We start from the raw sequence: 14351 nt of genomic DNA, 5'->3' as shown, positions 1-14351 counted from the left end.
ATCTGCTGGATGACCAAGAAGAAAGCGGCAAGTGAGAGTGAGCTGCAGGGCCCAACTTATGTGTCTGCTGACACAGACCTGGGGAGACATGCCAAGACAACCAGACAGCATAGTGCATTTCATTTTTAATGGTTGCTTGTGGCCTTATGACTTTTTGGATGTCAACTCACGCAAAATCTGACTGTGTTACAGGCTGAGGTGAGTCCCCCTTGCATGCACAGCAGTGTTGCATAAAGCATGAAGGATGTAAATCTGCACACATGCAGCTAGAGCGAGTCACCATGTATGTATGGATTCAGTCTGTGTTTGCCCACATCAACTGGGAAGCAATATGAAATAGGCCAGGTTTGCCATTGGCAAACAGACCCGCTGCAATGTGGAACCAGCTGAGTCTCCTGCTTGTGGATCTCCACATGTTGGCAGGTTGGCAATGGAGTCATCCGTGAACTTTGTAGGGCCCAGCCAGCCAGTCCTGCAAGCAATTAACTGAATCATACTCCCTAAGCCATGGAGAGAGGAAAAGGAAGTTGCCTAACAGCAACAGCTTAAATGCCAAGTACAAATGTGCTTTTCATTTTTGAAAGTGTAAAAAAAAATCCAGTTTTTCAGTGTCAAGCCTTACACTGTGGAAGAGTAAAAACTTTGAACATCTGTCTCCACTACCAAAAAAAGTGTTCAAGTCAATTAATAGTGAGAAAACAGTTTTGTTTTGGTCTTTTGTTTTGTTTTTTCTCCAAATATTTTTAACAAGAATGTTTGATGGATTCAGCTTGAATGGTCAGGGATAATGTTTTCATGTATTTTTCGTGTCCATGTACTGTGTTCAGCTCCAGGGCCCCCAGCATAAGACATGAACCTACTCAAGTGGGCCCACTGGAGGGCTACAAAGATGCTCAGCAGGCTGTGACACCTCTCCTAGGAGGACAGGTTGGGAGAGTTGGAGTTGTTTAGCCTAGAGAAGAAAATGTTCTGCGGCTTATTGCAGCTTTCCAGTACTTACAGTGCCTATAGGAAAGATGGAGAGGGACTTTTTATCAGACAGTGTAGTGATAGGATGAGGGGTAATGGTTTTAAACTGAAAGAGGGTAGACTTAGGTTAGGTACTAGGAAGAAATTCTTTACCGTGAGGGCGGTGAGGCACTGGAAAAGGTTGCCCAAAGTAGTTATGGATGCCTCATCACTGGAAGCATTCAAGGCCAGGCTGGATGGGGCTTTGAGCAACCTGGTGTAGTGGAAGGTGTCCCTGCCCTGACAGGGGGGTTGGAACTAGGTGATCTTTAAGGTCCCTTCCAACCCAAACCATTCTATGATTCTGCAGTTATTTAAAATTTGATAGGAACACAAAGTAAAAATTATGTATGCAGTATGTATTTAGTCTTTGGATGGTTGCTTGCAAACTGTGTGTAATATATATTTATATTTTAATTTTAAAGTTACTGAAGTTGAGCCAACCCATGATTCACTGGTCAATAAGGGTAAGTTGGTTTCTTATAAGCCCATTAAACTGAAATTTCAGTAAGTTCATAGGCACCTATTATTTACAAGTAAAATTGCCTTCAGAAAAGTTTCATTTAAATACCCACTTAACTGTCACAGATGATTTTATTTTAAGTCTGTGTAAAAGAACAGGTCTTCTCTCAAACTGGATGTCTTATTGCAATATTTTTTTTCTTTCTTTACAAATGGTATACCGTAGTGCAATATAATGCTCCTTTTAAAAGGAACATAGAAGAGATTGAGCCCAATTTTGCATTGTCCATCCAGAACATGCATCAGTTTTAACTGTTGTTATGGTCGTTAAGTGAACTTTTGCAGTTCACTCCGTTTACTTAGCAAGATGTTTGTTGTATGCAACAGCAGTCTCTGGACATTTGTAGTAATTATTCTGTTTTGTCTTTCACAGCATCAAAACATGAAGCTGCTGTTTCATCAGCAAATAGTTTAGGTGGGATTGTTGTTATACTGATCTTCCTTCTGCTGACAGGAACTGGCCTTATAGTCTATTTCTTCTATAAGAAAAGACGTGATCGACAAACATTTACAGCCAGTTTTGAAAATGCTATATACCGTGGTGATGCTGATCCTGGAACTCATGAATCAAATTGTCTTGTGACCAATATTGAACAAAATGAGCAGGCAACAGTTTAATAAGCATGGTAATCTTGGGCCTGATTTTGAAAGGAATTAAAGTGCTGGAATACAAGAATTCTTAAGGCAAAGCAATTTTCTCCTACAGAAATTCTAGTTCATTTTGCACAGGATGCTTCTTGCTTTCTGTACTAGCAAGAACAAGCAATCTTGCAGGGCAGGTCCAGAGATCTGCTCACAAAATGTAGTACCTGGGAGGACTGTTGAGCGTACATACAGACCTGGAGCCATGCTGTGTAAGACAGTTCCAGTCTCTGCATCAGTCCAGCACCACCTTTAGGCACAAGAAGAACCATGCTCACCCAGGCAGCTGTGACAATATGCTCCTTAGCACACTCCAAAAAAGTACATCCGGATCTGTAGGTATCCTGAAAATGCCACCCTGATCTCCAGTGCAAACTGGCAGAATTGCACAAGTTGGACAGGATCTCCAAGCTTACCTGGTTCATGTCCGTGCTGGAAGCAGGACCAGCTCCCTGCCTCAACCAGGCAGCCTGCTCCAGTGTTGTGGGTCCACATCTTCCTTTTGCTACTGAGCTACCCACAGAAACCCTTTGTGCTGCCCGTAATATCTGAATTAACGCATTTTCCTCCTCTGTATATGACTGATAGAAAGGAAAGCGTAAATTGTTTTTCTTCTGCTATAATTCTGTAACATAAGCATTGAAAGATCAACTGTAATAAGAGGCTGGAATGTTTTATGAATAGAAATATTTTATTATTTAAATAGTAGAATAGGGTTCTCAAAGGATTCTGCAAAAGGGGGGGGGAATAGGCAGAATAAACATGCCTATTCATTTTTTCATACTTAATTCATACATGAAAAAATTACATTAAATTTATTCTTAAAATCTCCAGTGGCAGTGAAGACTTCATACCTTTTTAGGCCATATTTTCAAAGCCTGATAAAGCATGAAAAAGTCTTTTCTGACTAGTGGGTATCTAACCAAATCCCCCCCATCTGTCTGTTTTAATTCTTTGAGTATCATTCGAAACCTCCATCATGATGGAGCTGATAACATTGCATGTCATACTGGTCTACTGGTATATTCTCTGGGTTCATAAACCCTAAAAATATACAACAGGCTCACATATAGTTTTGCGGGTTTTTTACTTTTCTGGTGTATTTTATGCCAAATGTAAACAAATCAAATGACTCAAAGCTCTTAGTCTAGAGAAGGTCCTTATTTAATTTGGTATTTTTTGATATTTTAACCTTTTGACAGATTTTAATTGTGTTTAAATTAAAATATTTTGTGTGTGTTTGAAATACATGTAAATAAGTTTTTATTCTATGTCGGTTCACTAAATGGGCATTAAAAGGCTAGTTCTAAGTAAAAGTTTGTGTGTCTTCTTAAACCAAACAATTTATCATAAAAGTAAAGATAACAGGAAGAGGGGATGGGATTCTTAAACTTCTATACACAGATGAGCAGTCACTTCTCCTAGTCTTAGCATGTTCTTAAATAGCAGTAGCGATTTGTCTTTACCATCTTGGAAAAGAGTGTATCTCATTGCTTCTTTATCCCCGACATTTGAACCCTAATAAACATCTAGTAGAAGTGTAATTTAAGACTACTGATGTGCTGTACTGATGAGCAGTTTCTGAGATAGATTTTTATACATTTAGTAGCTCGTCACGTCTCCTCTCTGTATTTTCTGACAGCAACACTATTTCTTCCCTTTTTACTTCACTAGCTGTGTCTCCTAGATCTCTAATCCTTTTTGTTGTTCCCTTCTAAACCTTACTCTGTGGCATGTAGGTCTTTCTGACAGTACAACGTACCAGTGGATAAGGTATTTCAGGTGAGATCCTAACAACACTGAGCAGATCAAAAAGATTAATCCACCATTGTAACACTTGCCAAGAAGGACTCGTCTGTCTGGATTTGTTCTACAGGATCTGTAGGTCTGGATTCAGAAATGGCTACCAGAAAACAATAAACCAAAGACAGGAAAGGTGCCTAATGAGAAGTTAGTCTGTGAAATTTTCCAAGGACTGATAAACATTATAGGCTAGTAGTCCTCTAGCGTCTGTGAGAACTGAGCCAAGAATGTGCTGGGACTGTACAAGGCTGTTAGAGCACACAAGCATCAGCAGAGGATTGTATAATTTCGACGACATCTGAGACAGCAGTGGCTTCTATCTGATAATGATGAGTACAACCCTTTGAGAGACTTTTCAGAGATCTCCCCAAAATCCCCTGGAGTGCCAGTATGGCTCTGTGCAACTGACTGTGCAGCTGGGATTGGTTTCCAAACACAGCTCCGACCAGGTAGCTGTGGGTGACTGTCTGCAAATGAGGTCTGCAAGTGAAGAAGTGAATGTGCTGGGTGGATAGTTATTTGATATTTATTATAAGAGTTTTATTCTATTAGTAATAACAGCTTAGTGAAAAAAACCTCAAACAACCTTGTTCTAAGAAATACTGCTTTATGACCTGCATTTCCTCCCACCCTGATCCCTATCAGTGAAAAGGGAATTTACAAGAAACTGTGGTTTGTACACCCTGGTATGATGTTTTTTCTTCTCAAAGTGTTGATGTCTCTCATGTTTTTGATTCCATATTCCTCTCCTGCAGCTGGATTTCTGAAGGCTGCTGCTGCATTTCATATCAAGTCCTGGCTAACAGACCTGCTCCAAGAATGTTCCTCAGACGAGACAAATCTAGTACCTAGTTTAAAGACACTACTTACATGGAGACATGAAATAAGTGCTCATCGAGGTGCTTGGACACATGCCCAGAAACAGATATGGGGAGAATTTAGTGCTGAAAGCAAGCTTTTTACTGGGTCTAGGCCCCTTCATGGTTAAGCTGCTGTAAGCAGATGTTTGGGGGACCACAATTTGCGGTTTGTCCAGCTTCCACATAGATTCTGGCTTTGGGCTTACACGCAGCCTAATAGGTTTTATAAAATGTCTCTCCACATAGACAAGATGTGGAGAACTACTTTCTCAGTTGCTTGCCCTTTCTTTCTCTCTATTAGGGTGGTATTTTTGAAAGAACATCCCACCTTTTCTCACTATTTTCATTATATCCCTAATCTATAAGATAACAATCAGTTATTTTTTAAGCTAACTTGAACTTATTACAAAGTAAGAAGTAGTAACTGCCTTTAGGGAAGGAAAAGCTGTGGAACAATTCACCATTGTTACTTTCTGTAATGTCAGACAGTGACACAGCCACAGCAGACAGATGTACAAAGAAGAATGGAACATCATCCTCCTCCAAAAGAATACCAGTTTACATAGAAACTATTTGCTAATATTGGTACCAGTAATTTGGAACAGAAAATAAATTATTAACTGCAGTTCCTTGGCTAAAGCAGGAACCTAAAAAGAAGTTTATGAACTGGAAGTGTTTAATTTTGTCATTTACATTGCTGAAACTAGGAGACCGAAAAAGGAAGGGAAGAGTAATTTGGAACAAAACCCCGCAAACAGAATAGATAGTTGTGAAATGAACTAGTGCCTTCAGGCCAGATTCCAGCAGATGAGAGCCAGATTTTCCCAGGTCAATAGGAAGAGTGTGAACTGCTCCATAAGCATAAAGTTGTCCTGATGTCACTGCATCCGGACACAGGAACAGTCCAGGGTTCATTTTGTCTCTTCTCAGCTGTGTCCTTATCTGACATATCCAGCTCTCCCCCTTCCATGACATTTTGCAGGGCACAACTTTTAATTTGCTACCTGTTAAATGATATGTAAAGCATTTTAAGGCTATGGTTAGTGGTTCTGGTTCCTCTGAGTAAATATTTACTCTCATTTCAGGAGAATGCACACAGTGCAACCATTATACTGCCTTTTTATCCAGCCCCTTGATCTAGACAGCTAAGTGAAATTCTTCTTACCTAGTTTTAGAGCCCACTGACATAATTCTCCTTTATAGTCAATAGTTAGGAACATACGTGTAGGAGTTACACTTGTTCTGTGGTCCACCAGAAGAGGCTAATGATGGGATAGGGATTCTGGAGATAATATTCAGTGGGACAGAGGTTCTGGAGGAAATAACATTCAGTAATAAGAGGAATAGAAGCTTGTGCAGCAAGAAAGATAGACCGAGGTTGGTAAAGGAATGGTACAGAAATACAGCGTGAGGTGTCTAAACAAGAAGATCGAAGGGAAAGGCCAAAATCGCAATGAAGGAGTTTGGATCAGGCCAGAAGTGCTGACCATCCCTGGGAAAGCCAGGCAAGGCTGGGCCAGTCAGCAATGGGCTGGCGCAGCAGAGGTCCAGGAAATGCAGTGGCTTCAAGGGATGGTTGGTTTCTGCAGGAGGATAGGACTCCTGGTCATGGGGAAGCCATGCATGCTTTGCATAGAAGACAGCCAAGAGAAAAAGCCATCTGGAGTGAAATGTTGCTCCAGGAGCCCAGCTGCACCATTCAGACCAGGGAAGGGAGGGGTGCGGAAAGGGAGGGTGTGTGTTTGTTCCTATGTGCCTGGGTACTCCGTGTTCTTCAGAAAGGCCACAGCTGGGGATCAGGGGAGAAGGCAGACTGCTTCCCTGCCTTGCCCTGGCTCCTGATATCTTTGACAGGGCAGAACTGTCTAGGATGATGAGGAGATGGTTTCTTCTTTGAGAATGGAGAGTGTGCACAGGAGGCAGGCAGAGGGATGCTTTGGAGCACCATGCTGGACTGCACAAGATGGGAAGGAAACCAGGGTTTTCCTAAGAGGAACAGAAAGTGGACTTGTGGGGAAGCCTCTGGGGTGATGGAAAGGAAGAGGCATCTCCTGAAGAGCTACAGAGGAACTGTATGGGCTGTTTTGCAACCCAAGAAACCACTGAGAGAAAGCTTACAGGCAAGCACTTTCTCTGCGAAGATACTGTGGAGAATTGAGACATTTGTTTTTAAACAATCTGTTAAGAGAATAAAAGCTTTTCTGGTGTCCTGGGACATGTTCAGTTGGAAGAAAAGGTGCTGAAAATTCCGCCTGCTGGATCTGGCCAGCTTGGGGTCTACCCCTAGCGGAGTGGCGGGAAGCAAGAAAAATAGGAAGAAGAAAAGGTGCATTAGGTGTACAATGCCTGTGATCAATGAGGGGGATGAGTCAGCTGTCAAGAGGCAGGTGGAATAGTAATGAGGCTTGATTAAACATCTCCCATCTGCCCAAAGATTTCTCCTGCACCCCATGTCGCAAGAAAATGTTTTACTACCAGGCAGTGGAAACAGCTGCCTTTTCTACTGGTGGTAGTACCTTTAATTTCAGAGCTACCACGTGGGATGGTGATGGTTGTTAGGCTGCTATCTGTTAAAGACACGGTTTGCTGCATGCTCTGACTTAATGATGCATTTTAAAAAAAGCAAAATTTAGGATCTATTCAGAGGTAAAGCTGTTAAGAAAAAAATTTTAACAGGAAATGGGAAAGTAGAAGTGTGCAACCTTCATGCATCGAAAGATAACAAACGTCTGGGCAAGAAGAGACCATTTAGCTTCTTGACTATTTGTTAAAGCAGATACATTTAGTGCATGTAACAGTGGAGCTGTTCATTCTCAGATTAAACATGAAAGGGAATCGATTATGCTACTAAAACCTTACTGAAGATGTGAAATTTTAGCATAGTGACACAAAATAGGGAAGGGTTTTTAGATAAATGAGGAAGCTGGAAGTAAGATAAAAAGGAAGGAAATCCTTAAATTTTGCATGAAAGCTATTTGCATTCAGCTAAAGAATCACAAGAGAAAGCACATTCTATGAATTGTCTTCCTCTAAATTTTTTCTGTTTCTGCTTCTGCACTTTTATAATATAATTGAAATTGCAGTGAATACTAGAATCATTTCACTTCCAAAAGTTTTAAATGTTAAGATTCTAAAAGTTTAAAAACTCACTCCAAATATTCATACAGTGGGGTTTTTGCTCAATTATTCATATGGTGTTTCATAGTTCAAACAGTTGAAGTGCCATTCAGAGTGAATTTTGTAAACTATTTCTGGCTGTTCTTACACTTCAGTCTGTCAACATACATAAATTTTTCAATAGAAATGTCATTAGTTGTGGAAATACTCAAAACTCAGCTGAAAAAGGTCCTGAGCAACCTTTGTGACAGTATGTAGCTTTGAGGCCCTGCTTTGAGCAAGGGGTTCAACCAGATGACCTCCAGAGGTCTCTTCCAGTGTAAACCATTCTGTAATTCTGTGGTCAGTACTGGTATACAGTATTTCTTCAGCATGCTTACTTCTTTTTTCTTCCTATTAAATCCCTTCAGATGTTCTGATACTTCACACATATCAAGACAATTTCCAACAGGAATATTCTTTGCTGTGTTTTTCTAACCATAGAAAAAGTTAATTTCTTTTCTGACAAATTCATCTTACTAAATGCCCCACAGAATGAACATCTTAGGGCAGTGTAGCATAACTTACATGGTGTCAAAATATGGAAAGATGTTTAGTGGTCTGTGCATCAGAAGAGAGAGATCTGGTGTCCTTGAAGAGACATATTGGGTGGTTGGTTTTTTTTTTTCTCCAATTTAAAAGATATTCTATAAACCTGCTTAATACCTGCTGTCATGCCAACATGGCTTGCTCATGGTTTTTCAACTGATGATTTCTATCTAAAAGAAAGCATCTCTGAGAACAAATATACTTCTCTTTTTGTAAGTAGCCCAATGGTAGAATATTTTGTTTAGTTCAGACAACTAAAATGTTAATTCATACCTTTCAGTGAAGAGCAGTGGTAGCTCTCTGTGTGTATTATCCTTTACTATTGCTTTCATTAAAGGAAACTTTGTCTGGTCCATCTTTCCTTGCATATGAATCTTCAGGTTTGCATTTCATTTCACTATCCAGTCACGCCATGTTCTTTACGAACGTCATGCTGTGGTTTAGTTTATGGCTGTTTCCTTCTGTCCCTCTGTGCCCCAGTGTCTGGGCTTCATCAGAAAATGTATGTGCCCATAAAGCACAAGATGAGGCCTCTTCTAGATATTCATGAAAATATTCCTCATATATTTTTAGATGTAAAAATACCTGAAATGAAACATACACATACATGCCAGTGTGAGTAATAAATATAGTTACTGATAAAGAATAAGAATGGCAGAAATCTGGAAACATAGCTAGAAAAGCCAGCCCATTTTGTGAATTTGTCTGTAGATAATGAGCTAAAGATCTCGTGCCACTGGTAACGCTTGCTGAAACAGGGCCAGAGATAAAAGCAAGCAATTTCAGAGTAAAATAAAGTAATTCCTTACCCTATATTTTAAAAAAATTCTTATGATCCTTACTGTTTCAGGGAAAGCTGTCTGTCCATTGAAGTCATGGCCTGCTCTTGGTTGGCGAGGGAGTGACTTTGCTGCAGCTCCGGGTCTGCTGAGACCAGGCAGGGCATTCAGAGCCCCACCAGACCCAGACTGGGGGTGTCTGGGGGGCATGGCTCACATGGCACCTGTCTCACTGTGTAAAGCAGATCAGCCTGGGCACAAGGCTTTGGATTGCAGACAGGAGTGAGGTGATGCTCGGCCAGCTCAGATCACTGGCTCTGACACAGGGACCACAAGCAGCTTCCCAACACGCTGCTTCCCTTAAAAGCTGCAGAATCTTTTATTTACCACTGAGTGGAGTCTTTATCAAGGCTGCAGATGTGCAAGACTTGATTCCCCAATCTGCTGCACGACATTTTGCTCAGAGCAGCTTGGCAGCGAAGCTGTGCCTGGCTTCACAGCCAGACAGTTCAGGGCTCATCAACAGGGTACCACAAATACAAGGTTAGCTTTTTTTTGGCACCACTGTCAAATCCATAGTTTCTACCAATGGTTTAATGCAGGCATTTTTTTAATTTAACTGAGAAGTTATATGCTTATAAAATAATATTAATTTCAAAATACATGTATCTCCATTCATTACAGTTCACTGGCACTTTCTTTGGACAATGTTCTGTATCAGACAGGATACTCTGGATCGCTTCCTGTGGCCATGATTACTACTACATTAACCCACTTGGAAAGCTGGGCTGATGCTCCTATATGTTCAACTCCTATGGTCAGTTAAATGAGTGCTTCCAGTAGGTTGTAAAACTTGCAGCTGGTATTCCAAATCGGGGCCCAAACCAGATGTGAGGTTCCAAGCAACTGAGCTCCCATGTCCTCAGGAAATTAATTATAGTGTCATCATGAAAAAAACCCCAACAACCAAACAAACCAAAGAAATCAACTGAGAAAAAGTAAGGAGGCAGGAGTTCAAAGCAATGTTTTCCTCCTCTTCATATTTCCGAGTGTCTGTGGGTACACATTGTTTGTCATCCTGCAGTGACTTATCTTCTGTCCCTCAGTGTCAGATTCACTTCCAAGACTGCTATCTACCTGTCAGGCCTCTGCTTCTTGTTAGTATCTTAACACTTACACATTTCTTGCCAGTTCCCTGTTTTACTCAATCTCTCATGACGGGACTGATGTGCAGGGACCCTCAGTGAGTGCCCATTAGTTGCTGGTCTCTGCAAAAGCAAATTGCCATGGAGGAATACATGTGGATCCAGTCTCTTTCTTCACATCATTCCTGTCTGTGCAAAGGGACAGAAGCAACAGAGGACAGAAAAGCACAAAGGTGCTTCCCCTGGTAAGTGAGGAAAAGTAGATTATGATCCTGCACATGGAGTGTAGAAGTTATCCAGCCATTCTAGTTTGTACACAAGAGCAGGATCACTCAGAAATACTACTCAAATTTTGAAGTCCAGCCAGGTAATTACAAAAATAATTATAATTCCTAACATACAGCATCTGTGCAAATCTGTTGTGATACTGGAAGTGTAAAGGTCTTTGCTGATATAATTGCATTTTACTTCAAAGTCTGATAAAACAAATCAGTCTATAAAGCTTCAGTACACAGACACGTTATGTTCTTGTACTGGGACGTGTCACTTCATGTCACACTAGCTATATTGTGGAACAGTGTGTCACTTCAGATTTGTAAGCTTAAAAAAATATCTGATTTTGAATTTAGGAGAGATTTCAATCATGTTTGAATAAACATATTCTCTTTTGTTCTGGATGCAACCAAAAGAAAAGTGCTAATGGGGTTTCTTCTAATGCTGAAGTACACAATAGAAGGCATGACATAATTTAAAGGTTAAAGATCTTAGAATTGTATATATCCTGTGAACAGGAACCTTTTATCAGATACACAATAGAAATTGGGAACTGAAAAGGTCCTGCCCAAAAGCAGTGTTGGATAAAGCTAAGCAGCTGCTGACAGATACAGTCTTCTATAGTTTCCAACAGTGATGATTATTTCATTCCTCCCCTGGGCAGCTTAATCAAAGCTTCTATACTAATAATGTCAGTGTGCTTTGCAATGTTGCCAGCTTCTCAGGACAGCTAGGCTAGAGCATCCCAGCTAGTAATAAGCTCTAGGTTGCTCCAGAAGAGGCTGGCGGTGGCTATGTTCAACCTGCTTCTGCTTCACGGGAATGGTCCCTCGAACGTCAGATGTGCCAAACTGGACCTAGAAGTCCCTTTTGGGAAGTGCTCACTGGCACAGGTGAAGGACACATGCCTTAATCTGTTTACAGGATAGACAACTGCAATAACATCTCTTCCTGAGCGCTGTTTAAGTTCATTTGCCAAGTGTTGATAATTTATTAAGAACACCTTGTGCCATTACCTGAGCTGCTAACATACAGAATAGCACTAAATCTTCCATAAAACCCTTGTCATTACACCTTCCAGTTCAACATAAACTGTTAATCACTGCTCTTTCCTTAGGGACTATGATTCCTTACTGTCTAGTTATCCTCTCATGTTTAACAAATATTACCATTTTTTCTACTGCCTTTCCAGGAATTCAGGTTAGTTTGCCTGATTTATAATTCCTTGTTTCCTCCTTTTTCTTATACTGTTTGTTGTTTTCTGATACACTCAAACCCTGACTAGCTTTCATCAGCATTTACAGAGAATTATAAAACTCACCAAGTACTCCAGCCAGTCTCTAAGTGTTAAGACTAATCAAATTTATCTTCTTTAAAAAAAAAATATATATATAGTTGATGAAAATAACATATGGGGTTACGAATTAAGCTCATGAATGTAGTGACACAGCATCATGTGATAAAATAAGGAAAATTTATTCTGCACTGAAGCTGTCCAGAACAGACTTAAGTTTGACAGACCACGATGCTGCCAAGAAAAAGAGCAAGATTACTAAAAATGTGGGCAGGAGCCCAAACTTATTTCAAATGCACAGTGGCTTCACAAATATGTAAATTCAGCTAAGAGCACTCTGTACATGGAGTGATATGAACAGCATCCACAAAAAGATACTTCGATGGACGATGTGTCTACTTAGACAAACACTTAAAGATAAGTGTTAACTGAAAAAAAAAAAGCATGACACCAGCTGCAGAGAATGTGGCCTTGAATAGTCCTTTAGTTGGGAACTGGCTGTAACTTGAATTTGAAGTTTCAACCAAGGCTTACCAGCTTTCTAGAGGTAGTTCAGATCACCCTCAGTTTTTAATGCCATGTATTGTGACACAAGGTCTTTTATCTGAGGAACTGAAAAGATTTTTCTACATGTCAGTCAGACTTCAAAACACCACCATTTTTGTGCAGATGTAAAAATTAGAGGATGTATAGTTTTACTGGAAAGGAGGGTGGCCTGATAGGTTTGCACAAGGGCAGGCAGAGCTGGGAACAAAACTAGTAAACTTTAGCTTTTTCTGTGTCCAGATATGTTGAAAATCAGTGCAGATTTGGGAAGTGCAAGATTTTCTTACTCACCATAGAGATTCTGGTTTAGTCCATGGAAATCTGGCTGGAGATGACCAGCTCATTTCACAGCTGTCTGTCAATGGATGTTTCTATGTATAGCTTGTTCTTACATTCTTAATTATTTTTCACTTCTTCCATCTTCTTAATGTTTATTTGTGGCAGAGACAGGAATGGCAAGATTCGGCTTTGCTAGTTCCCGTTTTCTCTTTCTCCACCTATGCTTTAGTGAAGAACTTGCTAGGTTTTGGTTAATAATGCAAAGGAGCACCTGGTGGGTTGTTTTTTTTTCTTTTCTTTTTTTACATTAGATAATTCCCAGGCTGTTGACATTAGTGAGTGCAATCCAGTCTTCCTGTCCGAAATGCCCAGGTTGATCACTTCCCCCCCCCCCTCAATTTTCTCAATTTTTCTCGGATTTATTTTTAGCAGAGTGCTAAGCAGTACAATGGGTGCTTCTCCCTCTCTACACTTTCTTGGGATATATAACCCCACAAAACAGCTTGGTGCATTTATGCTAGGCGCTTACCTCTTCGCTGAGAAGGCAGGACTCAACAAGACGTATTAGATGCCTTCAACACTTTGTGCTCTGGTCTACTGAAGTCTTTTTAAAGATGGTTACATGATGCTAGCAGTGGCTGCAGATTAGTGACTGTCTTGTTTGTAACAGCCAAGATATTTGTCAAATGCCAGCAGTGGGTAAAAGGAGTTGAATCTAAACCCTTCAAAGTTCCCTAAACGTGGTGCTTGTCTTTCCTTAGGTGAGGATGCTCTCCACCCCTTTTTGTGTCCATGCAGTAAGGAATAGGCGAGTCAGAGAGAAGAGGCAAGAGGGAGATGGTAACTGCATGGCCATGGCTGGTGGCTGTATAAAGCAGCCCTGGAGCCCTGGCCTCAGCTCCCTGTGGCATGCCTGGTCTGCATTCTCAGCGCAAACAAAACTTGCCCCACAAACAGGATCCGAATCATAAATCCTAACCATGACCATCACCCTTTTAGCTCTTTTCATGCCTATTAGTGGAGCTCAGATGACTGACTGTGTAAATAAGGATTACATTAGGCAATGGATAGATACTTTTCTCTCCAAAACGGGCAATTCTGCACAAATGGCATGACCAAAGTAGTGTGCCCAGGGCATGTTCAGGCTAAGTAAGGCGATAGCTTCAGGATTATGCAGCTGTGAGAAGCAGGTAAACTGAACTGATGATTGAGTCTTAGGAAAACTGCTTTCTGCTCCCAGAGTTATTAATTCAAGCCCCAAAAAGAAATAAAGGAAAAACAGATTGCATTGATAGTGCAATCCTCAGACTACACCTGGAAGAGCCATAATAGTTTTAGATTCCCTTTCTAACAGAGAAATCTGGGAAAAATCAGATTAAAGCCAGCCCCGAGAGCTGTTCAAAGAGCTCCTTTTACTTTTTATTTGAACTACTGCATATAACTTCCTAGAAAAAAAGAAGAAACCAAGCCCTACAGTTCTTTTTATAGTTTTGTA

General features: G+C 40.6%; 1 protein-coding gene across 1 annotated transcript in view; it reads left to right on the top strand.

The window, feature by feature from the left end:
- The window catches only part of LOC119146877 (macrophage mannose receptor 1-like), a 33675-nt gene extending 30187 nt beyond the window's left edge, over positions 1 to 3488 (top strand). Inside the window, exons 29-30 of the mRNA XM_037385212.1 lie at positions 1434 to 1475; positions 1904 to 3488. Of these exons, the coding sequence (XP_037241109.1) occupies positions 1434 to 1475; positions 1904 to 2148 (287 nt within the window). The 3' untranslated portion in view covers positions 2149 to 3488. The remainder of the gene's footprint in view (positions 1 to 1433; positions 1476 to 1903) is intronic.
- Positions 3489 to 14351: the final 10863 nt, after the last annotated feature.

The sequence above is a fragment of the Falco rusticolus genome, chromosome 4, assembly GCF_015220075.1.
Source record: "Falco rusticolus isolate bFalRus1 chromosome 4, bFalRus1.pri, whole genome shotgun sequence".
NCBI lineage: Eukaryota > Metazoa > Chordata > Aves > Falconiformes > Falconidae > Falco > Falco rusticolus.
The sequence above is the reverse complement of the archived record's forward strand: the minus strand, read 5'-3'. Positions and strand labels throughout refer to the sequence as shown.